General features: G+C 37.8%; 1 protein-coding gene across 2 annotated transcripts; it reads left to right on the top strand.

The window, feature by feature from the left end:
* Positions 1-8723: 8723 nt before the first annotated feature.
* On the top strand, positions 8724-23463 carry ecm1b (extracellular matrix protein 1b). 2 transcript variants are annotated; one of them, XM_084435559.1, is made up of 11 exons: positions 8760-9079; positions 9396-9446; positions 10251-10286; positions 10415-10471; positions 10560-10628; positions 10855-11123; positions 18918-19126; positions 20937-21204; positions 21956-22173; positions 22691-22778; positions 22947-23463. In XM_084435559.1, exons 1-11 carry the CDS (start codon positions 9010-9012, stop codon positions 23172-23174), a joined length of 1563 nt encoding a protein of 520 aa, XP_084291685.1. In that variant the 5' UTR covers positions 8760-9009; the 3' UTR covers positions 23175-23463. The 2 variants fall into 2 exon arrangements, with proteins under 2 accessions (XP_084291686.1, XP_084291685.1); XM_084435560.1 differs by lacking the exon at positions 9396-9446 and having other exon boundaries at positions 8724-9079.
* The last annotated feature ends 146 nt before the right edge of the window (positions 23464-23609 follow it).

Raw genomic sequence — 23609 nt, 5'->3', positions numbered from 1 at the left:
TATTGACAGAAAAACACAGAATTGTTGACATTTATTAAAAAAGAAAAACTGAAATATCACATGGTCCTAAGTATTCAGACCCTTTGCTCAGTATTTAGTAGAAGCACCCTTTTGATCTAAATAATACAGCCATGAGTCTTTTTGGGAAAGATGCAACAAGTTTTTCACACCTGGATTTGGGTATCCTCTGCCATTCCTCCTTGCAGATCCTCTCCAGTTCTGTCAGGTTGGATGGTAAACGTTGGTGGACAGCCATTTTCAGGTCTCTCCAGAGATGCTCAATTGGGTTTAAGTCAGGGCTCTGGCTGGGCCATTCAAGAACAGTCACGGAGTTGTTGTGAAGCCACTCCTTCGTTATTTTAGCTGTGTGCTTAGGGTCATTGTCTTGTTGGAAGGTGAACCTTCGGCCCAGTCTGAGGTCCAGAGCACTCTGGAGAAGGTTTTCGTCCAGGATATCCCTGTACTTGGCCGCATTCATCTTTCCCTCGATTGCAACCAGTCGTCCTGTCCCTGCAGCTGAAAAACACCCCCACAGCATGATGCTGCCACCACCATGCTTCACTGTTGAGACTGTATTGGACAGGTGATGAGCAGTGCCTGGTTTTCTCCACACATACCGCTTAGAATTAAGGCCAAAAAGTTCTATCTTGGTCTCATCAGACCAGAGAATCTTATTTATCACCATCTTGGAGTCCTTCAGGTGTGCTTTCTTGTGTCTTGCACTGAGGAGAGGCTTCCGTCGGGCCACTCTGCCATAAAGCCCCGACTGGTGGATGGCTGCAGTGATGGTTGACTTACTACAACTTTCTCCCATCTCCCGACTGCATCTCTGGAGCTCAGCCAGTGATCTTTGGGTTCTTCTTTACCTCTCTCACCAAGGCTCTTCTCCCCCGATAGCTCAGTTTGGGCGGACGGCCAGCTCTAGGAAGGGTTCTGGTCATCCCAAACGTCTTCCATTTAAAGGGATACTCCACTTTTTTCGGAAATAAGCTCATTTTACATCTCCCCCAGAGTTAAACAGTTGAGTTTTACCGTTTTAGAATCCATTCAGCCGAACTCCGGTTCTGACGGTACCACTTTTAGCATAGCTTAGCACAGATCATTGATTCTGATGAGTCCAGTAGCATTTCTTTCAAAATGACCAAAGAGTTTCAATATTTTTCCTATTTAAAACTTGACTCTTCTGTAGTTAAACCGTGTACTAAGATCGACGGAAAATGAAAAGTTGCGATTTTCTAAGCCTATATGGCTAGGAACTACTCTCATTCCAGCGTAATAATCAAGGAACTGTGTGTCTGTACCATGAGTGCAGCAGGCGTAATGATATGACGCAGCGCCTGAAAATAGTCCCCAGCTCGGTAACTTCTTCCAACGTGACCGGGACTAAGTTTGTCTAACCTATTAGACCTATTTTCAGGCGCTGCGTCATATCATTACGCCTGCTGCACTCATGGTACAGCCGCACAGTTCCTTGATTATTACGCCGGAATGAGAGTAGTTCCTAGTCATATAGGCTTAGAAAATCGCAACTTTTCATTTTCCGTCGATCTTAGTACACGGTTTAACTACAGAAGAGTCAAGTTTTAAATAGGAAAAATATTGAAACTCTTTGGTCATTTTGAAAGAAATGCTACTGGACTCATCAGAATCAATGATCTGTGCTAAGCTATGCTAAAAGTGGTACCGTCAGACCCGGAGTTCGGCTGAATGGATTCTAAAACGGTAAAACTCAACTGTTTAACTCTGGGGGAGATGTAAAATGAGCATATTTCCGAAAAAAGTGGAGTATCCCTTTAAGGATTATGGAGGCCACTGTGCTCTTAGGAACCTTAAGTGCAGCAGAAATTGTTTTGTAACCTTGGCCAGATCTGTGCCTTGCCACAATTCTGTCTCTGAGCTCTTCAGGCAGTTCCTTTGACCTCATGATTCTCATTTGCTCTGACATGCACTGTGAGCTGTAAGGTCTTATATAGACAGGTGTGTGGCTTTCCTAATCAAGTCCAATCAGTATAATCAAACACAGCTGGACTCAAATGAAGGTGTAGAACCAAGGTGTAGGGTCTGAATACTTAGGACCATGTGATATTTCAGTTTTTCTTTTTTAATAAATATGCAAAAATGTCAACAATTCTGTGTTTTTCTGTCAATATGGGGTGCTGTGTGTACAATAATGAGGAAAAAAATGACCGTAAATGATTTTAGCAAATGGCTGCAATATAACAAAGAGTGAAACATGTAAGGGGGTCTGAATACTTTACGTACCCACTGTATATATATATATATATATATATATATATATATATATATATATAATTCTTGTCTAAAAGCTAAACAGTAACTAATATATAGCCTAGTGTGTTTCTACTTTATTTTTCCTACAATCCCATTAAAGCTTGTCTAGGCACATGTAACGTTAATCCTCCTAGACCGTTAACGTCAACCTGGATTTGACTAGAACGTGTTGCTCCCTGACTGTGTAATATATCATTGGACTCCCATTACATGTAGACAGATTAGCGTCAGGGTAAATTATTTGTTATAAACCGGACAGTTCCAGTCCTTGATTCTGACTGAGCCGCGTTCGAAGCCGTCAACAAACATACACCTGTGACCGCATTACATTAGTATTACTGCGCAACTGTCCTTTGTGATTCTTTGTTGCTGCATGTGTTGCTTAGCAACCTCTTTGGAACTACATTGAATTTGGCGGAGGAATAAATGTGTTATAACGTTATAGTTTTTGTTGCTGATGTTGATTTTATGAATAAAATAAATATTAAAATGAATATTTTTATGGAGTAACCGTTTTATAAAAGCAATAAACCCCTTGAAGCCGTGTTTTACAGTGGATTTAGAACAGCTAAGGGGCGTTGTTAGGCACGACTATAGTTTTGTATAGTTTCTATTATTTGTAACCCTCAACATTTTTTAATATGTTAATTTGACATTTTAATTGGTAAATTAATTTTACTGTACATTAATAACTGTATAAAAGCATTTCCATTCAGAGACAATCAATCTTTCACTTCAATCTTTTACTTCTGTGTTTTCAACTGACTCATCTTGCTGACACAGAGTTTTGCGTCATACAGATAAAGCCCTTTGTTTATTTTAATTTGGGTCATATCTATCTATCTATCTATCTATCTATCTATCTATCTATCTATCTATCTATCTATCTATCTATCTATCTATCTATCTATCTATCTATCTATCTATCTATCTATCTGTATGTCTGTTCTTCAGATTATTCAAATATTATTCATGCTAATAAAGTGGTTCTTTTAAGAACTGTTCAATAAATTTGGGGAAACATTCAATTGCCAATTCTATTGCATCGCTCCGATCTGTCTATCTAGTGGTCTCTCTGTCTGTTTGTTGATCTAATAAAATATGTTATATGTACCGCATGTAAAATGCATCAAATATGGAGCAGACCGAAACTGGATTTATTTCCCATGCCCTCAGTGTTGCATATAATTCTCATGGCTGTGTTTATATTGATACTATGTGTCCAAGGGAAACAAAGCAGTGGCTGACTCACTGAAAGACTAAACAACATAAGAGTTACCAGCACAGATTGGTAATTACTGTAACGAGGTTGTTATCAGCAATGTTGTGTTAGCTAATGTAAGACTGAATCTGGGCCAGCTCTGAGGTTTATGAGAATCCAATGTTTCTTTTGCACATCTCTACATCTGAGACATCCCTGTCAGCCCTCGTTATTGAGTAGCCTAAACTGTACAGACTGGTACTTAAAAGACAACTACTCAAGAAAATGTTAAATAACATATAATTACTTGAATTATAGAAACAAAGTATTCAGTGAAAATAATGCTATAGCTTGTTGACCAAGTGGATATGATGCTTACAATTCAATGACCATAGACTGATTCAGTTATTAACATGTATTCATTTTATAATCATTAACCCTGATATATGAAATAATTTAATCTAATTTTTTTAAATGGAACAGTTTAAAGAACCTTACACAAAATCTTAATAAAAAAGAGATGTGTTTTTGTTCATCATAAATGAGTATCATTTAATAGATCAGTATCATATTTGATACATCCTTATGGATCATAATATAATATAGGAGCTCATATTCAAGGAGAAAATACACCTACATTTTATTCAGAGGCCCAACCTGAGCAAAAAATATGCAATTTGGTGCAGATAATAGCAGACCTTTTAAAATGCATATAGATATCCGTTGTCACTCTATATCTACCAATAATATGTCTTAGTAAGATGATATTTAAATGCTTAGTTTTATGATCAAAACTAGTTTGTAATGGAAAACATACTGTAAATGCAATGCAAATTTATTGATGATTGAAAAATGTACAAATAATCATAATCAATAAACATTCCTCAAAACATAAGCCTGATGTATTTGATACAATGTGACATGATTTAAAAATAAATAAATAAATAATAATTAAGTATGGATAATCAATGTTCAAAGTACATGTTTATCTTAAAATATTACTAACAATAAAAAGTTATTCTCACATTTACTTAAAAAGCACGGGTATATTTGTGGCAGTAGCAACAATACATTGTATGGGTCAAAATTATTGATTTTTCTTTTATGCCAAAAATCATTCGAATATTAAGTAAAGATCATGTTCCATTAAGATATTTTGTAAATTTCCTACCGTAAATATATAAAACATAATTTTTTGTGAGTGAATGCAGCATAATCGCGAACATAAATGGACAACTTTAAAGGCGATTTTCTCAATGTTTCCATTTCTTTGCACCCTCAGATTCCAGATTTTCAAATAGTTGTATATCGGCCAAAAAAATTCCTATCCTAATAAACCATACGTCAATGGAAAGCTTATTTATTCAGCTTTCAGATGATGTATAAATCTCAATTAAAAAACATTTTTACCCATGTGACTGGTTTTGTGGTCCAGGGTCACATACACTCACCTAAAAGGATTATTAGGAACACCTGTTCAATTTCTCATTAACGCAATTATCTAATCAACCAATCACATGGCAGTTGCTTCAATACATTTAGGGGTGTGGTCCTGGTCAAGACAATCTCCTGAACTCCAAACTGAATGTCAGAATGGGAAAGAAAGGTGATTTAAGCAATTTTGAGCGTGGCATGGTTGTTGGTGCCAGACGGGCCGGTCTGAGTATTTCACAATCTGCTCAGTTACTGGGATTTTCACACACAACCATTTCTAGGATTTACAAAGAATGGTGTGAAAAGGGAAAAACATCCAGTATGCGGCAGTCCTGTGGGCGAAAATGCCTTGTTGATGCTAGAGGTCAGAGGAGAATGGGCCGACTGATTCAAGCTGATAGAAGAGCAACTTTGACTGAAATAACCTCTTGTTACAACCGAGGTATGCAGCAAAGCATTTGTGAAGCCACAACGCGCACAACCTTGAGGCGGATGGGCTACAACAGCAGAAGACCCCACCGAGTACCACTCATCTCCACTACAAATAGGAAAAAGAGGCTACAATTTGCACAAGCTCACCAAAATTGGACAGTTGAAGACTGGAAAAATGTTGCCTGGTCTGATGAGTCTCGATTTCTGTTGAGACATTCAGATGGTAGGGTCAGAATTTGGCGTAAACAGAATGAGAACATGGATCCATCATGCCTTGTTACCACTGTGCAGGCTGGTGGTGGTGGTGTAATGGTGTGGGGGATGTTTTCTTGGCACACTTTAGGCCCCTTAGTGCCAATTGGGCATCGTTTAAATGCCACGGCCTACCTGAGCATTGTTTCTGACCATGTCCATCCCTTTATGACCACCATGTACCCATCCCTCTGATGGCTACTTCCAGCAGGATAATGCACCATGTCACAAAGCTTGAATCATTTCAAATTGGTTTCTTGAACATGACAATGAGTTCACTGTACTAAAATGGCCCCCACAGTCACCAGATCTCAACCCAATAGAGCATCTTTGGGATGTGGTGGAACGAGAGCTTCGTGTCCTGGATGTGCATCCCACAAATCTCCATCAACTGCAAGATGTTATCCTATCAATATGGGCCAACATTTCTAAAGAATGCTTTCAGCACCTTGTTGAATCAATGCCACGTAGAATTAAGGCAGTTCTGAAGGCGAAAGGGGGTCAAACACAGTATTAGTATGGTGTTCCTAATAATCCTTTAGGTGAGTGTATATCATGAACTATCTATCAGATTAATGTGGAAGATTGTGTACAACAGGTTTTTCAGCAATGATTTAGAGGCCTTATAAATGTGTATCAAACATGATAGACCTTATAAGGTTAAGAGATAGATTGATTTTGATTGTTTTGTTTATACTGTTGGCGAATCTCTGAATTTGAACAGAATATCTGAGATTAAAACAAATAACTGCAAATGGTAATATTTGCAAATCTCAAAGCATTATTGCGTGTGTTCAGAGAGAAAAAAAAAGTCATCGTTGAACTAACAGCATTATATTAGTTTAGCTCTTGTGGACGATTTTTCAACTTCCTATAAAACATTAGCATCCTTTCCTTCTGTTTTCCTTTAATTAAGGGAAAACTCCCTACAATGTTAGAATGAGGAAGAAACCTAGAGAAAACGGACTCAGCTGCTCCTCGGGTGTATCACATATTTAACTAAAAGCCCAAGTGTAACTAATTAGTGTTATTGTATTTGTTGTTTTAAAATATATTAAAAGTTGAAGTTGCATGCACATTCAGTATGCAGTGCAGGCACACAATATACATGTATGAAACACTTGTATGTATGTGCAAGTGAGTATGAATGGGCCAGCAATGCTCAGAAATGGCATGTATGTGTGAATTATACCGCAATAGTGCAGTTATAATATATAAATATATACAATAAAAATGATTTCACAATGTTTAGAAGTTCGGTTAAGATAAGAATGACAAACTTGTTAGACAGGATTTCAAGGAATTAGAGACTGAGCACATCACATCATCACACCACCCAGAACGCATTCAAGATCTGACAACCCAACCCTGGTATACGGGAAAAGGCTTGTGTCTTTGAGCTAGAATAGAATACAAAGGATTAATGCTGCCTTAAAAATAAATCATATTAAGTTATCTCAGTGACACAAATATTAGAAAGTTAGTTTAAAAGTAATGCATTACAATATTGCGTTGCTCCTTTAAAAAAAGGAACTATTGCATTACTTGGTTAATTTTTATGGAAAGTAATGGGTTACGTTACTTTTGTGTTGGTTTTTCTAACCTGGGCTGGGCTTAAAGGGGTAGTTCACCCAAAAATGAAAATTCTGTCAGTAATTACTCACCCTCATGTTGTTCCAACCCCGTAAGACCTTCGTTCATCTTCGGAACACAAATTAAGATATTTTTGATGAAATCACGCATCACACACATGACCAGCGTCGGCCAATAGTGAGCCTACGTGGTGACGTACAACACAGACGCGCTGCGCAAAAACACTACATGAACTAACTCGAGGCCCAGATAGAAGGAAATGAATAGTGGAATAAAGTCGTTATTTTTGTTTGTTTTTGTGCACAAAAAGTATTCTCGTCGCTTGATATACTTAAGAAGTCACTTGGACTATATTAACGATCTCTTTAATACATTTTCTGGGCCAGCAAGTTTCGGTCACCTAGAAGTCTATGGAGGAGTGAGACTGCGCTCAGATTTCATCAAAAATATCTTAATTTGTGTTCCGAAGATGAACGAAGGTCTTACGGGGTTGGAACAACATGAGGGTGAGTAATTACTGACAGAATTTAAATTTTTAGGTGAACTAACCCTTTAATTGTTTGTTTAAAAAAAAGTGCAATGAATAAGCCTCAGGCTGAAATGCAAATTCACACATGCGCAGCTCAAACAAACCTTTCAGCTGTGAAGAAAGTTCAACACTCTTACTTCAACAATAAAACCAAAAAAATCAATCACAAATGTGATGTTTACCTAAAGTCATTTGAATTGGATCATCGAAAGTCAGCAGCTTTGAAAGTCATTGGTTAATACAATGAGAAAAAAAATTGTAACATATAAAAAAGTAATTTGTTACTTTAGTTACTAAGAAAAAAAAAAGTAATCTGATTACATAACTCACATTACTCCCAATACTGGATGTGCCTTGTTGTCTTACCTCTAGGCTATATATGCATGTTTCATCTTTCGGACTGGACTGTTGGCGGTGTGTATAAGGAGAGGGTCAGTGGTTATAGTGAGTAACAGCAGTAGATCGGGGAGAGAGGTTAAAAAGCCCACTCCAGAACATGTTGGAGAGAGGAGATCAGACAAGCTGTGGCAGATGTGAAAAGGTCCGGGTGTCCTCCAAAAGGACCTAGCTGAAGAGCGCTGTTGTTTACTTTGCTTCATTTTTGGAAGAATCAATTTTTGTTGATAAAAACACTGTTAACTTCACTGCTCTTAACTCCTTCTTCCCTGCCTGAACATTTATTCTCAAGGACGAGTCAAAAGTCCAGTTAAACAGATGCGTTTTCTCTAGTTTTGAATTCTGTTTAAAACAGCTACATAAAAAAATGTAAATACTTTTGGCCAATTCTGTTATTCAAACAATAAAATTACATTATGTTTATTTTTTTTCTAAAGCTGCTGGAGAAACAAGTTACAGTTAACACAATATATATATATATATATATATATATATATATATATATATATATATATATACACACACGAAGCAGAGGAGTTAGCACATTTTCAGATATTGGGAAAGGAAATTAGGCTACATGGATAGGATATGAGTGTTATGATGACGGTAAACACTGGCATCCCTCCCGTCATCGTGTGATTTATTTTTCTGGGTAAGGCTGGTAGAGACGGGCACGTAAGCTACCACTGACGAATTTACGTGAAGGCAGCTGCAGTGTGTCAGCAAGTCAGCGAGAGCAGAAGATGATCCTCCTCCCCTCCTCCGCCTAATCCTGACCTTGACTCTTCTTGGCTCCAGTGAGGAAGTTTGCCTTTAAAAGCGCAGGAGCGGAACGGGACAACACGGAGTCAGCCTAGCGGGATTCACGACTTCACCAAACATGAGCTCTTCACGCGGCGTGGGACTTTATTTGACGCTTTTACTTGCTCTTCTGTGTGAAGCATCGGAAGGTAAATGTAACTTTTTAGGTCTGCGTCACGCTAGTGTTTTTATGTCGTTAGCACTTAATATAAAGTTGATCACTCTTGCATATTAGCTATATGACCATGATTTAAGAGAAGGAATATGAATGTGTGGTGCGTTCACGATAGTAAACATTTAGTTGTTTATATCATGTTTTGTAAGGCAATGTTTGTTTTTGACCAGGTCTGTTCCATGGATTCCAGCGTTATATAACATGTAGCCTGATGCGTGCAGATGTTGGTTCTTGTGCAATTTTTTTTCTTTTTTTTTTCTGTCTAATACCAATGTGTCCTACTTTTCCAGACCCTACCCTGTCGGTCCAAAGGGAAGTTACTGATTTTGTGGTTGATGAAGGTCTGTTTGGATGATATTTTTGACTTTAGACCACCATAGCCTATAAGATACAAAAGCTGCCACTGGGGTGGTACTTTTGTACCAAAAGTGCACATATTAATACCTAATGGTAGAACCTTTTTAAAGGGTAACTTATAAGTGACAGCTTTTGTACCATTTTTTTCTTATATATATATATATATATATATATGCTAGATAGATAGATAATAACACTAGAGTGCGTTGTTGTAAATATAAACATGTTAGTGAATTTGGCGCATATAGTTTAGCAATGATTGTATATTATTGTTTTATACAACTGTAAACAGCAATATCACAGTTAATATTGAGCAAATTATAGAAGTAATTAACTCATGGTAATTAATATTCAGTAACTTACCAAACAGGCAAAAATTGCCCAATTGACTCGTACATTTAGTTCCAAAAAACCAAAGAGTCAAACTTTTCGCATCACAAGCACAATGCACAGATTGAAAGCTGGTCTGTTAAGGTGCAGGGCGGTCACATCGATGGGATACACCGCTCTACAGTAATTTGAAAGTGATTGCAGTACCATATTTGGCCACAATCTTACATACTGCTCCTTTATGTCTGTGTTACAAGCAGAGAAATGTCCTAGCGCTTGTCCAGTCAAATTTGAAGACCGGAAATAACTGTTGTATAAAATGTATTTTGTCAAATCAAAATGCACAACTGTCAGATTTTCCATAGATATTCTCCAGTGTTTTTTTATTCACTAATGATTAGCCATGGTTGTGTCAGGAGCCTGACCTGATTATTATTTATTTTCCCGTTTGTTCGCAGATGGCCTTCAGCGTGAGTTGCCGGTTCCCCCTGAGGGTAAGGCCATGATCAGTGATTAACTTGCTATTTTGTCGATCGATTGGTTTGTTTTTCTCATGGTTATGTTTAATTTCAATATTGAGTCCTTTATCAATTTCAAAAACACGTTCTGTTTCTTATTTTAGTACTGAACATTTTTATGCTGCAGAGGCCGATCATCCCTGACCTTTCCAAAGTGATGGGTGAGTGATTGCTGGCCTATTTCCATTTTCTTGAATGGAAAGTCGATCAATTTGTACTTTATGGTGTTTTCCACATCCTTTCATTTAGCTGCAGACTCTTTAGACGAGACCCATAGAGAAGCCACAAACTTTCACCCTGAGAATGTCCACACAGCAGGTACAGTTGCATGCAAACGTATTATGTGTTTCGGTTTAGGAGTTGAGATTCAGTTCACCAATGTGTCAGAAGAAATAAGAGAGGTCTTAAGTTGAGCATGTTTATGCAAAGTGCTGTTCGACAGTGTTTAATTTGAAAGAAGCTCTAAACTGGATCAATATAGCTCTTGTTGAATAGCAAAATGTTGTGTGTTTTGCCTGTCAAAATCTTTCATCTTCCTCTTCAGGTCACCATGTGTTTCGCCCTCGCTCCATGGGTCCCTTTGATGGACCAAAGGTTGATTTCCCCCCATCCTTTCCAAACGCAGGCAACCTGAAAGATATCTGTCAGTTTAGTAAAGCTCCAGTCAGGTACCCAAAGGACATGCTTCCTTCAAGTGGCTTTGGCATTCAGGTTCGACAGGCTGAAGCTGTCAATCAACTCCAGTCCTGGTACAGCGTCTGCTGTGGCCTTAGTGGATCACAGGAAGAGAAAATCTGTTGTGCTGAACAAGCGGTGAGAGTCTCAACATTATTATACCTTCTAATGTTTGCTGTAGCTGTCAATAAAAGCACTGAGACAATAAGGGTGCTTTAACACTGGTAGTTTAGTTGGAAATGGGGCACGGTTTGCATGAAAAATTGGTCACGCAGACCCGGAAGCGCACCGGGATACCGAACCCGCGATTACTTGTAGGCGTTGGTCTGAGTTCTGTTGCACTGGAACTTGGGTGCGCACTTGTTCAGGAGGTAAAGCAACATGTGCATGCATTTTAGCTGTTGACGACGTCACTAGTTCAACTTCCTCCATTGACAGCTACGCAACTACCACTTTGACGCTTCAAAACGTTCATAAAGAGATCGTAAAACTAATCCGTATGAATTGAGTGGTATTATAGTCCAAATTTTCTGAAGAGACTGATCAGCGAACATAAACAGAAGCTCATTGGTTCTTGCAGAAGCTCAAACGTGCCGCGTAACACGAGAATGAACCTCATTGGTCAAGCGAACATGCTTGAGCTTCTGTTTACCACAACTGATGTGTGTGTTGATGAATGTTTATATGTGAATAAAAGTCTAAATTCAAACTGTTCATCATATAAAGCGATCGAGTCTCTTTAGAAAATTTGGACTAAACCGCTCAATTCATATGGATTAGTTTTACGATCTCTACGATCAAAGTGGTAGTTGCGTAGCTGTCAATGGAGGAAGAGGAAGCTCTCAGATTTCATTAAAAAAGATCTTCATTTGTTCTGAAAATGAAGGAACGACATGAGGGTGAGTTATTAATGACAATTTTTTTTGTCTTTTTGGACTATTTTGGTATAAACAAACTCTTTCAGACTTTAAATAACATTTTCCCTCAAAGTTTTAGTTAGAATAGTTTGCAAGACTGTGATTATAGATGTAACGTCGTTGTCGTTGATCCAGCACCAAACTTCTGCCATTGGTTGAGGCATGATGTTGATATATCGCCCCTTCTTGAACAAACAAAACAAACAGCAATGTTTAGTGCCACAGAGTCACAGTGTTTGTTTTCACTCACATCTGTTTTTAACAACTTTCAGATTCCTCACATTACTAAAGTAGAGACTCCAGATTGAGGGAGAAGAACATTTCTTACAGAATTCATATTAAAGGGATAGTTCACCCAAAAATGAAAATGTTATCATTATTTACTCACCCTCAAGTTGTACCAAACCTGTTTGAGTTTCTTTCTTCTGTTGAACACCAAAGAAGATATTTTAAAGAAACTTGGTAACCAGACAGTTGACGGTAGCCATTAACTTCCATAGTATTTTTTTTCCCTACTATGGAAGTCAATGGCTACCATTTGGTTACCAAGATTCTTTAAAATATCTTCTGTTGTGTTCATACAGGTTTGGAACAACATGAGTAAATGATGACGACATTTTCATTTTTGGGTGAACTATCCCTTTAAAGGGATTACTCCACTTTTTTTGGAAATAGGCTCATTTTACAACTCCCCCAGAGTTAAACAGTTGAGTTTTACCGTTTTCGAATCCATTCAGCCGATCTCCGGGTCTGGCGGTACCACTTTTAGCATAGCTTAGCATAGATCATTGAATCGGACAAGACCATTAGCATCTCTCTCAAAAAAATGACCAAAGAGTTTCGATATTTTTCCTATTTAAAACTTGACTCTTCTGTAGTTACATCGTGTACTAAGACCAACGGAAAATGTAAAGATGTGATTTTCTAGGCTAATATGGCTAGGAACTATACTCTCATTCCTGCGTAATAATCAAGAAACTTTGCTGCCGTACCATGAGCCCAGCAGGCGTAATGATATGACGCAGCGCCTGAAAATAGTCCCCAGCTCAGTAACTTCCAACATGACCGGGACTAAGTTTGTCTAACCTATTATACCTATTTTCAGGTGCTGCGTCATATCATTACGCCTGCTGGACTCATGGTACGGCAGCAAAGTTTCTTGATTATTACGCAGGAATGAGAGTATAGTTCCTAGCCATATCAGCCTAGAAAATCGCAACTTTTCATTTTCCGTCGGTCTTAGTACACGATGTAACTACAGAAGAGTCAAGTTTTAAATAGGAAAAATATCTAAACTCTGTGGTCATTTTTTTGAGAGAGATGTGTTGTGGCAATTTTTCATTAAACAATCATCAACTGCGTAAGAGACACTCTGAAATTCAAATGATCATTAAAAAAGTATTTTATTCTTGCAAGAAGGCCCAGTTGCCACACAGAAGTCATTAGTACAGTCTGTGGAACAAGTGCGACCAAGGGAGGGAGGGCAGAGGAGCCTTTATATCTTTTCCAAGGTCTCTTACAGGCCGGCTCTTATCTATAGAAGGGAAGGTTTCTCTGCTAGTGACCTAATCCTGCTGAGTTTATTCCTACAAACTCAGAAGTCCCAAATGGGACCACCTCTGATCCCAAGGGGTCAGAGGTTCCTTTTACAGCTGTCTCCCCCTTTGTCTCACAGTGTTCACATTAATCATTATATTGAAAAATCAGGAGCACACCTAGAGTGTGAAAATTAAAATTCCCATTACAATCCTCCCTTTTTATCATTCATTGATAACTGATCAATCAAAACACATCATACTAATACTACAACTCTGATCACTCTTCTTAAACTTGCAGGAACAGAAAAAGATTAAAATGAAATAAGCTTAGGCTGTTCTGTAAGGATAGGCCCTTAATTTTATAGCAAGCAAGTCAAGGTTTATATAAAGCCGGGCTAGGTGGATAAGCACTGTTATCGCACCTCCAACACAAGGTCGGACCCTCAGTCACCTCAATATAAACAAGAAATAGTATAGATTATATTTAGAAAGAAAAACATCATTAGGAAAAGATAAAAGTAAAATAAAAGTCCCTCATTTCAAACTCTGTCCTTGTACGCCACCTCGTCACACGGATGGCTACTGTTTTTAACCCTCTTTACATATCATCGTCCTCAGAAAGAAAGAATTTAGAAAGTAAGAAAATAAGAAAATAAGAAATTGAAAAACACCCCCCAATTTACCACATTACTGTAGCTTCTGTTACTTGTATCATCTGCCTAATTTTGTTCATCCTTCGGATAGGCTGTCATTTTCGCCAATTGAACAGACATTCCAGTACTCGTATTCACCCATGAATAACAAAATTATCAGAATAACATATACAATCATTAGATTTATATCAATACTAAGCCCTAGTTTGATTCAATCAAATAAAATCATCAAAATCGTCACAAAACAAATTATTCTGCTAAACGTCCTTGATCCCTCACTGCCCTCCGCGTCGGCGCGTGGGGTTGCTGAGGCTGGACCCAGGTGTCACCCTCTCCGAACATTTTTCCCGATCCTTACAGGATTTTCCCTCAGATCCCGACTGCACCTCCACTGGAATCAACCATTTGCTGTCTGCTGTCACCTGTGAATGCAGACCCTAGCTATTTTGTTAGTGACCGCTTGTCTAGCCGGTCGTCCCTTTTGGTGTGACCTGTGGAATCAACTTTGCTCATGTCAACAAAACAAAACAAATTATTTATACATTTGGAACAGAATCAGTTCTGTTCGACACAATCCATCCTGACATTCTGCAAAGGGAAAATTCTAAGTTATGCGCTGCATAAGGTGTGGCCTTTCATTCTGCCCTGTATCAAAAGTCTGCATGCTCTGTAAAGAAAAACAAATGTCGAGGTTATTGTCAGATAGTAAAGTACGTAGTTTCTTTTGTCTGCTGTGCTGCCGCGGCCTTCGCTGCCGCATCTGCCCTGGCGTTCCCTGTTGAAACGGTCCTTGTTTTTAGCACACTTACAGACAGCAAATTTTGTTAGGGAGAAGAACGACTTCTTGCAGGGCTTTTACCCAGTTAAACCCTGTGTCCTCCCAGCATTTATCGTCCCACCTGTGCGATTGCATTCATCAAATTTGAACCCCTTGGTATGGCAATTGTTACCATCCCCCTTTGATGCATGATACACCATAGTGTTTGGGTAAACAAAGTTTTCAACTAACCCAAATGTTGTCCTTCAGCCAAATTTCCCCCCAGACCTCTTTCTCTGCCTCTGAAACAAAACATTACGTAAGCCACAATCAGTTCTTCTTATCTAATAATTTGAAGGGCACTGGCCCTGAGTCTCACTGCTTTTCAGGCCTGTTATTTGGTCTCTTAAGTCAGTCATCTACAAACATTTTCCAATGTCAAAGTCATCAATTGTTTCTATCAGGTCAGGTCGTGGTGTACAGACTTGGTCAGTATCAGTCAAACAACATTCTCCTCCTTTGTTCACAATAATCTACAGAGCTTGATGACCAAATTTCTTTCAAATTTGTCATTTGCCTTAACCCATCTGTAATGATAAAACTTTAGTTCCAGAGGTTAATGACACATACATTGACACTATTCAGACAGAATAGCTCCCATAACCTAACACTTACCAAGACCTAGTTCATTCACCCTCAAACACACATACCTGACTATAAATCACTCATATTCACATCTTTTCCTAAAAAGATTAACGTTTATAATTAGATTTTAAACTTCTGTAGTTTTTATCTAATTTTACATGGTCTCTTAACCAGTTTCAAAGCACGTCTGTTCATTATTCATTTTCTCTTAGAAAAGTTAGCTGGGGTGTTTTGGTTCATTATCATTATTTTGCTTCAGCTTGCTTTAGCAGGCCGATAACAGAAAGACAGACAGAGTACCCTTCCTCCACTCAGAGTCTCTTTCACTATACACAAATAATCTTTTCAACAGTCTCCTAAGACTGTAATTTAGACAAAACATAATAATAAATTCATTACAATAACCTTTGACCATTCACCTTTATCCAGACTTTTCTTGAATCTACAAAAGCTGTCTTCATCTTTAGCCACCACCATGTCTAACGACCTTCAGGAGTTAAAAATATCTTACAGGCATATTATTTCAATATCAACACTTCCATAATTTTTCCCTTGCCCATAAGGCAACCCGCATCGTGTTCCTGACATAAATTAAGTTTTGTTACTGTCTCCACAACAAATAATGACAATCACCTCTTACCAAGACCTTTTCCCCATAGTTTTCTTCATTGCACAGTCTGTTTCACATGATTTCTTTTTTTCCCTCATTCCCACATTTACTTCACGCACACACTTTCAGGTGCCGTGGGCACAGACTTTTCACATACTTCACTCTGCTTTTCATTCAAACCAACATTCAACCATTGCTTCACAGTTTTTTACACACGTTTTGCACAGGCACAACTTTCCTATGTCTAACATGCCCTTTTCCCCATAGTTTTCTTCATTGCACAGTACACTGGTGTGCAACATTTACTGTTGGATGCTCCCATGATGGCTGTTTTGTTTCTTTCACTGCTGCCTGTGGCTTTCTCAGCGCACTTTAACTTTTCACCCAAAGTAAGGGTTGAAATTAATTTCTGCTTACTCTCAATATCTTTCTCTGGAATTCAGTTTCGGCCTGGAAATTCCTCAACCTGTTAGGTCTCAATTTCCTGCCCTTTTAAAAAACTTCCTTCCCTTGATCAATTATTTCAGCCTTGAATTAATCTTCTATACGAGTACTGGCTTCGGTCCGGACAATATCTTGACCTTTTTGTGGTCTCAATTTCCTTCCCCTACTTAAAAGCCTTTTCTCTCGTACCACAGCTTTAGTTTCAGTTTTCAAATACAGCCATTATGGTCCATCACAACATTTTCTTTTCAAAAATTAGTTTTCTTCATTGCACAGTACACTGGTGTGCAACATTTACTGTTAGATGCTCCCATGATGGCTGTTTTGTTTCTTTCACTGCTGCCTGTGGCTTTCTCAGCGCGCTTGAACTTTTCACCCAAAGTAAGGGTTGAAATTAATTTCTGCTTACTCTCAATATCTTTCTCTGGAATTCAGTTTCGGCCTGGAAATTCCTCAACCTGTTAGGTCTCAATTTTCCAGCCTTTTTAAAAAACTTCCTTCCCTTGATCAATTATTTCAGCCTTGAATTAATCTTCTGTACGAGTACTGGCTTCGGTCCGGACAATATCTTGACCTTTTGTGGTCTCAATTTCCTTCCCCTACTTAAAAGCCTTTTCCCTCGTACCACAGCTTTAGTTTCAGTTTTCAAATACAGCCATTATGGTCCATCACAACATTTTCTTTTCAAAATTCTTTTCAAAATAATTTCTTAAAAACAAAAATTCTTTTCAAATCCCCAAAAGTAAATGAATTTACTGTCTCTTACCAGAGATTTTTCTGTCGCCACTCGGGTTCTTTTTTTGAGTTCCCTCTGGAAGTCCTCCCCGGGTCTGAAGCGGCTGGTTCTCCTTCTCTCAATATTTTTCGAGGTGAGACTGAAGCCTGTTGCTTTCAGGGCGTTTTCCCTCCACCGTCCGCTGATCAGACCCGGAAAGCCCTCAAGGAAAACTCATCCCAATACTCTGACACCAAAATTGTTGTGGCAATTTTTCATTAAACAATCATCAACTGCGTAAGAGACACTCTGAAATTCAAATGATCATTAAAAAAGTATTTTATTCTTGCAAGAAGGCCCAGTTGCCACACAGAAGTCATTAGTACAGTCTGTGGAACAAGTGCGACCAAGGGAGGGAGGGCAGAGGAGCCTTTATATCTTTTCCAAGGTCTCTTACAGGCCGGCTCTTATCTATAGAAGGGAAGGTTTCTCTGCTAGTGACCTAATCCTGCTGAGTTTATTCCTACAAACTCAGAAGTCCCAAATGGGACCACCTCTGATCCCAAGGGGTCAGAGGTTCCTTTTACAGCTGTCTCCCCCTTTGTCTCACAGTGTTCACATTAATCATTATATTGAAAAATCAGGAGCACACCTAGAGTGTGAAAATTAAAATTCCCATTACAGATGCTAATGGTCTTGTCCGATTCAATGATCTATGCTATGCTAAAAGTGGTACCGCCAGACCCGGAGATCGGCTGAATGGATTCGAAAACGGTAAAACTCAACTGTTTAACTCTGGGGGAGTTGTAAAATGAGCCTATTTCCAAAAAAAGTGGAGTATCCCTTTAAAGCAGTGGTTCTCAACCTCTCCTGCAGGGACCCCCTGACAGGCCATGTTTCTGTTTTAACCCTGAAATGGCACACCTGATTCAAATAATTAAAGGCTTAATGAGTAGTTGACTAATTGATTAATTGACTAAGTCCTACTCTTCCTACTCTAATAACTACTCATTAATTGAACCAGGTGTGCCATTTCAGGGTTAAAACAGAAACATGGCCTGTCAGGGGGTCCCTGCAGGAGAGGTTGAGAACCACTGCTTTAAAGACTTATTTTCTTCTCCCTTTCTAATTTACTGCATCTACAGCAGGGTTTCTCAAACTCTGTCCTGGAGGGCCACTGTCCTGCACAGTTTAGCTCCAACCCTGATCAAACACACCTAGCTGTGAGTTTCTAGTGATCCTGAAGACATTGATTAGCTTGCTCAGGTGTGTTTAATCAGGGTTGGAGCTAAACTGTGCAGGACCGAGTTTGAGAAACCCTGATCTACAGTCTTTTTTATGTTACTCAGTTCGTTCTCTTATTATCTACCAAAAGTGTTTATATGATCATTGTGCACCATCAGGCAAATATCTGTGCTCTCATGTACGATTAAGTGTCTTTTGCTCAAGTATCTCCTTGTTTTCCTCTTATTGTTTAGTCTTTGGTGAGAACTTATCTAAAACATCTGGCAGCCATGAAATGGGCCAATACCAAAGAAAACAGCTTTGAGTTTGATTCTCTCACGACTGTTGTGCTCTCTCTTTTTCTCTGTGTTATTGTAAATGTAACTAATTGTATTTATACTAAAGCTGTTTCTTTATTTCTGACTACAGTGGAAGAAGAGTCTGTCTGCCTACTGTACTCAGGAATTCACCATTAAGACCAATCACTACTTCTGCTGCAATAAGAACGGGAAGGCCAGATGGAGCTGTTTTGATAAAGAGGCGCCAGATTCTTCATATCACGTCTCCTCCGAGGTCTCAAATGTCAAAATTCCTCAAAAGATCCGAGGCTTCAAATTTAACTCCAGCGCTTGCAAAGGGTAGGTTTCCACTGGAGTATATAGAGAATGCTTTTGGTTTAAGGGTCAGATGAGTTTTTTTTTAAGGGCATTTCAAAATAAATTTTCACATGATTGTAATGTTACCTGAGTAAATCAAGATTTCAATCAAGATTAGACAAACTGGGGTACATCAGTGATTTTTATTAATGACCTTTTTCTGTATTTCTTTTATTTTATTTTGAGGTTTTAGTGTCAGTATTACAGAAAGATGTTTAAAAGACATTTCTGGCATTTGTTTTATGGCAGATTTTGGTAAGCCATGATGTTTTTAAAAATGACATTATATGCCACAAGAAGCATTTTATTTAGAATTGAATCCAGTTATGCAAATAACTAGAATGTTGGTGTGTTGTGTTCCATTTTATTCTGTGCTTACTTTATAACACAATGGTAAATGTAACATGGTTTAGCCTATGATTGCTTGATGTTTATGTCGTACTTGGAACCCTAGACTTCTGGGATAAGGCCTTTAGAGGTCGTATATGGTAATGTCCATGCATATCGACTGGGAAAGTATGGTTACAGATTATGTAACAGATAATGTATTACACAAACTCCTAGTGAAGAGTACGGAAGATGACTGAAGAAGGCGGAGGTGTTCCTCGTCTTCTCTTTTCTCCCTTCTCTATCACCCTATGTAAATGAACTATATTTTAGTAAATACTCAGCATTACACCTCTGTCTCCTGACTAGTCATTCTTCAAATGCTGATGAAACTACATTGGTTACACCACATGATACATGGTCACATCAAATGATGAAAAGACACTATAAATTCCATGCAACATTGAGAATAGACTTTTTCTATTAGTGTAGAAATAGTATTCTTTCTCTTCTGCTCTCTATAATGACAAAATGTAAGGTGGAACACTGTGTATATATATAGCTTATATTTCTTTCTAAACACAGAAAGATAGCCAGTTCTTTCTGGACAGATTTGGCACATTGTTTTTTATTTGCTTTCAAATGACAACAAAACACTTAATGGGTCAAAACTTGTAACAAATGTACAATTTACAATTTGTTTTCATGCTATAAGCAGCATTTTCCTTTTTTATGTTATCTTATGAAATTATACAAAAAACATTATTTCAATACTTACGATAATAATTCAATGCAATTCAATAAAGTTCTCTCTCATTTATAAACCGACTGGAATATACAATGTTGCTTTTATAGTCAATCTACATGACATTCAAATGTGGCGAAAGAGCCACAAAGTTCACATTTAACAAAATGAAAATGTTATTTACAAATATCAGTTAACAGTCTTACAAATCTTAACGATATACTGTATGATGTTTCTTTATCTTACGATGAGATTAATTCATATGTTGTGCAAGTAATTTGCAAATTCACTTTTACTAATTTTCAAACGTATTATTTTATTTTCAACGAGTTTGTCAAATACTGTATCAGTTATAACGAGGCCATTGTACCAAATGATATTTTGACACCTTAAATAAGAGGAAATAAGCAAAGCTATAATATAAAATAATATAATATATATAATATATTTGAACCAAAGGAAGAAGATAAATACATGGGAGTTTTTTGTTTTGTAATTTGGACAGAAAAAACTGTCTTGTCTCAACCCTTAAAAAAAGAAACGAGTCATTCTCAGCGACAATTAGCCACCACCTACAACTAGTTTGCTAGTTGTAGGTGGTGGTGATGCAACAAATACACATTCGTCCCACCATGAAAACTTAGGTTTGCAAATGAGACAGAGGAAAAGGGAAAATGAATATAGAAAGTATTAATACTTCCACTGTCTTTAATCATCCAGCTCAGTGATGCTCAGCTCAGCTCCAAGAGCGCCTAGGAAGCAGCCTAAAGTTCGAGACTTCAACTTTCCACCTGGCCGTCCCGTTTCCTCCAACATACAACAAATCTGCACTCATCACAAGATCCGACCACGATACTTAACCAACTGTCTCCCTTGCACTGGCTATAGCTGGCTGATCCGTCAGTCGAAGGCCATCAATGTCCTGGAGAGAGAATATAACCAATGCTGTCAAGAGAAAAAGGGTGATCGACACTGTGCTGAAAAGAAGGTGAAGAAAATAAATAATTCAAAAATAGCAGTTTAATTCCCAATTTATGAACTATTTTGAACTCATGAAAACAATTGCAGATAATTGTTCATTTCGAAGGTAAGATATATATAATAAGTACACCCAGTACAATTCAGCATTTACTCTTTATGTAGAAGACATATTAGGGTTCATTGAAGACATAATGTTCCAGCATGTTTGCTTGATCAACTACCAAAGAAGCATGTCAATATTAATCAGGAAAATAAGATTTTCTAATCAAAGTGGTCTAATGTTGTGTTGCAAAAATGAGTACACCCTCCTGAAAGTTTCCAAATAAAACTCAATAAAAAGTTTATAGTGCAAGTTAAAGGTGCAACATATGATGATTATGTTGAACCAGGACATTTAAATAAGTAATTTCTCGACAATTAAAAGTGCTATTTGGCCCATTGAATCGCTTGCAGATTTTATGCTGAAAAAACAATGGAGCTACATATGAGAGAATTGTTAGAAGACTGTAACCCATAAACTTGTGAGTAACCCATAAACCCATTGATTTAATGAGCATGTATATATGTATATATATTGAGTGTGTTAATATACAAATATATCCATCAAAAAAACAAACGGAACTTTTCCCACTGTATCTTACCTTTAAACTGTATTTATCAAGAACTAAGCAGTAAATATAACCATTCCTTTTTTATTAAACAGTTGATTTTTGTTGCTTGGTAACATTATTAATGAGCTCTTTTTTTATCTACTTCAGTGGAAGAAGATGGTGGACAAGTTTTGTAAAGACGAGGAGAAAAAAAAAGGACCAAAGTTTGAGTGTTGTGGAGAGAAGAAGGGAGAAGAGCTGTACAGCTGTTTCGCATCTGCTGCTCCAGATCCGGGATACAACTCCACTGATCCAGACATCAATACCGCTGTGGCTCCAGCAACTCTCCATGACTTATGTGATAAACACACAGCCATCAAGAGCATGTAAGACCCATAACTACATGTTTAACAAATAAACTTCACAAAGCGTATGAGGTCGGTAACACTGTTTGAAAAATGTTTTTGAAAGAAGTATTTTATGTTCACCAAGGCTGCGTTTATTCGATCAAAAATACTGTACAATCCCATTGGTTTTCTTATGATATACATGAGATGATATACTGTCATGCTTTTATTATCTATGTTTATGTTTAACTATTTCCTTTCATACATCTGTGACCATGAATGCTGGTCAAAACAAGGACAGCTGAAAAATAATCTCAGCGTGTGATTAGTGATTACACTGTTAACCACAGCAAAACATTGGTTCAAGGACAAAGAAAGTACAAATCCAAAGATATATCCAACTAAAAGTCTGGATTTAACTGGAGAAAGTTTTTGATTTCGTTCTAAGACAGCTAAGTTTTGGTTTTACCAACATGCAGCAAACTGTTGGCATTGGAAAATGTATCGTAAAATATTTCAAGAATGAATAACTCAAAATCTAATTTATCACCCACAGGAGGGGTTTCCCGTTCTCAGTAGATGAAACGGTTGAACGGTGCTGTCCTCTAGTGTTACAGGAGAGACCTGCATGTATAGAGGCCGAGGTAAGGGCAAGCTTTTGGGTTGATTTTCTCCATATATTTGTGTGTAATAAAAATAAATAAACTGTAAACAGTCGATTATGACGCAAACGAATGGCTAGTAATCTCAGCAATAATGCTATTTATTCTTTATCTTGTCCTTGGCCTTTAAAACTGTCTATTCTCTTACAGCTTGACAGTCAAATGAATGATATGTGTGAAGCGAAGGAGCTGGCGAAGCCTCATTGTTGTGAAACCACGATCAAACGCCGTGCCAAATGTGCCACAAAACTGCTCCTGCGATATATTGGCATGGCAAATCAAGTCAAATATAGTGGGAGGAAGAAATGCCCCCTCTACCTTCAGTTTCCAGTGTGTAGAATACCCAGAAAATGGATCAGTGAAAGTGGATCAGTTTAATACAGAGTGCACACATTTCAATATATGTAAGCTTGAGTTGAACCAAACCTGTTCCACTTTTTGTTTATTTCTTTTAATATGCATATTCTGTTTCTAATAGTAAACTGTTGTTTCCTCTCTGTTCCCAATAATATTACAAATTATATATGTATGTATGTACTATACATAAACAAAATGTCTGTTGTTATTTTTTTTTAAATCTTCTGTGATTGTATGTTATTCTCAGGCAGCATCAATTAGCCTACGTTTCCCAGCATGAACACAGGCAAATAAAACACAGTATGGTTCATATCTTTGTCTGTTTTTAGGCCTGTGTGTGTGTGTGTGTGTGTGTGTGTGTGTGTGTGTGTGTGTGCATTATACATTTTGTATTTTTTGGGAGGGTAAACTTACATCGACATACAGAGACACATTCAGCCAAGGGTCAACAATGCC

This window comes from Rutilus rutilus (genome assembly GCF_951802725.1).
Source record: "Rutilus rutilus genome assembly, chromosome: 17".
NCBI lineage: Eukaryota > Metazoa > Chordata > Actinopteri > Cypriniformes > Leuciscidae > Rutilus > Rutilus rutilus.
This window is presented reverse-complemented; position numbering and strand designations above follow the sequence as displayed.

What these genes read in the sequence shown, in the direction of transcription:
- ecm1b (XM_084435559.1), top strand. Translation starts at nt 9,010, where the DNA reads ATGAGCTCTTCACGCGGCGTGGGACTTTATTTGACGCTTTTACTTGCT. An exon ending in AACTCCAGCGCTTGCAAAGG is followed by an intron (nt 19,127 to 20,936) that starts GTAGGTTTCCAC and finishes TTAATCATCCAG; the next exon opens with CTCAGTGATGCTCAGCTCAG. An exon ending in CACACAGCCATCAAGAGCAT is followed by an intron (nt 22,174 to 22,690) that starts GTAAGACCCATA and finishes TATCACCCACAG; the next exon opens with GAGGGGTTTCCCGTTCTCAG.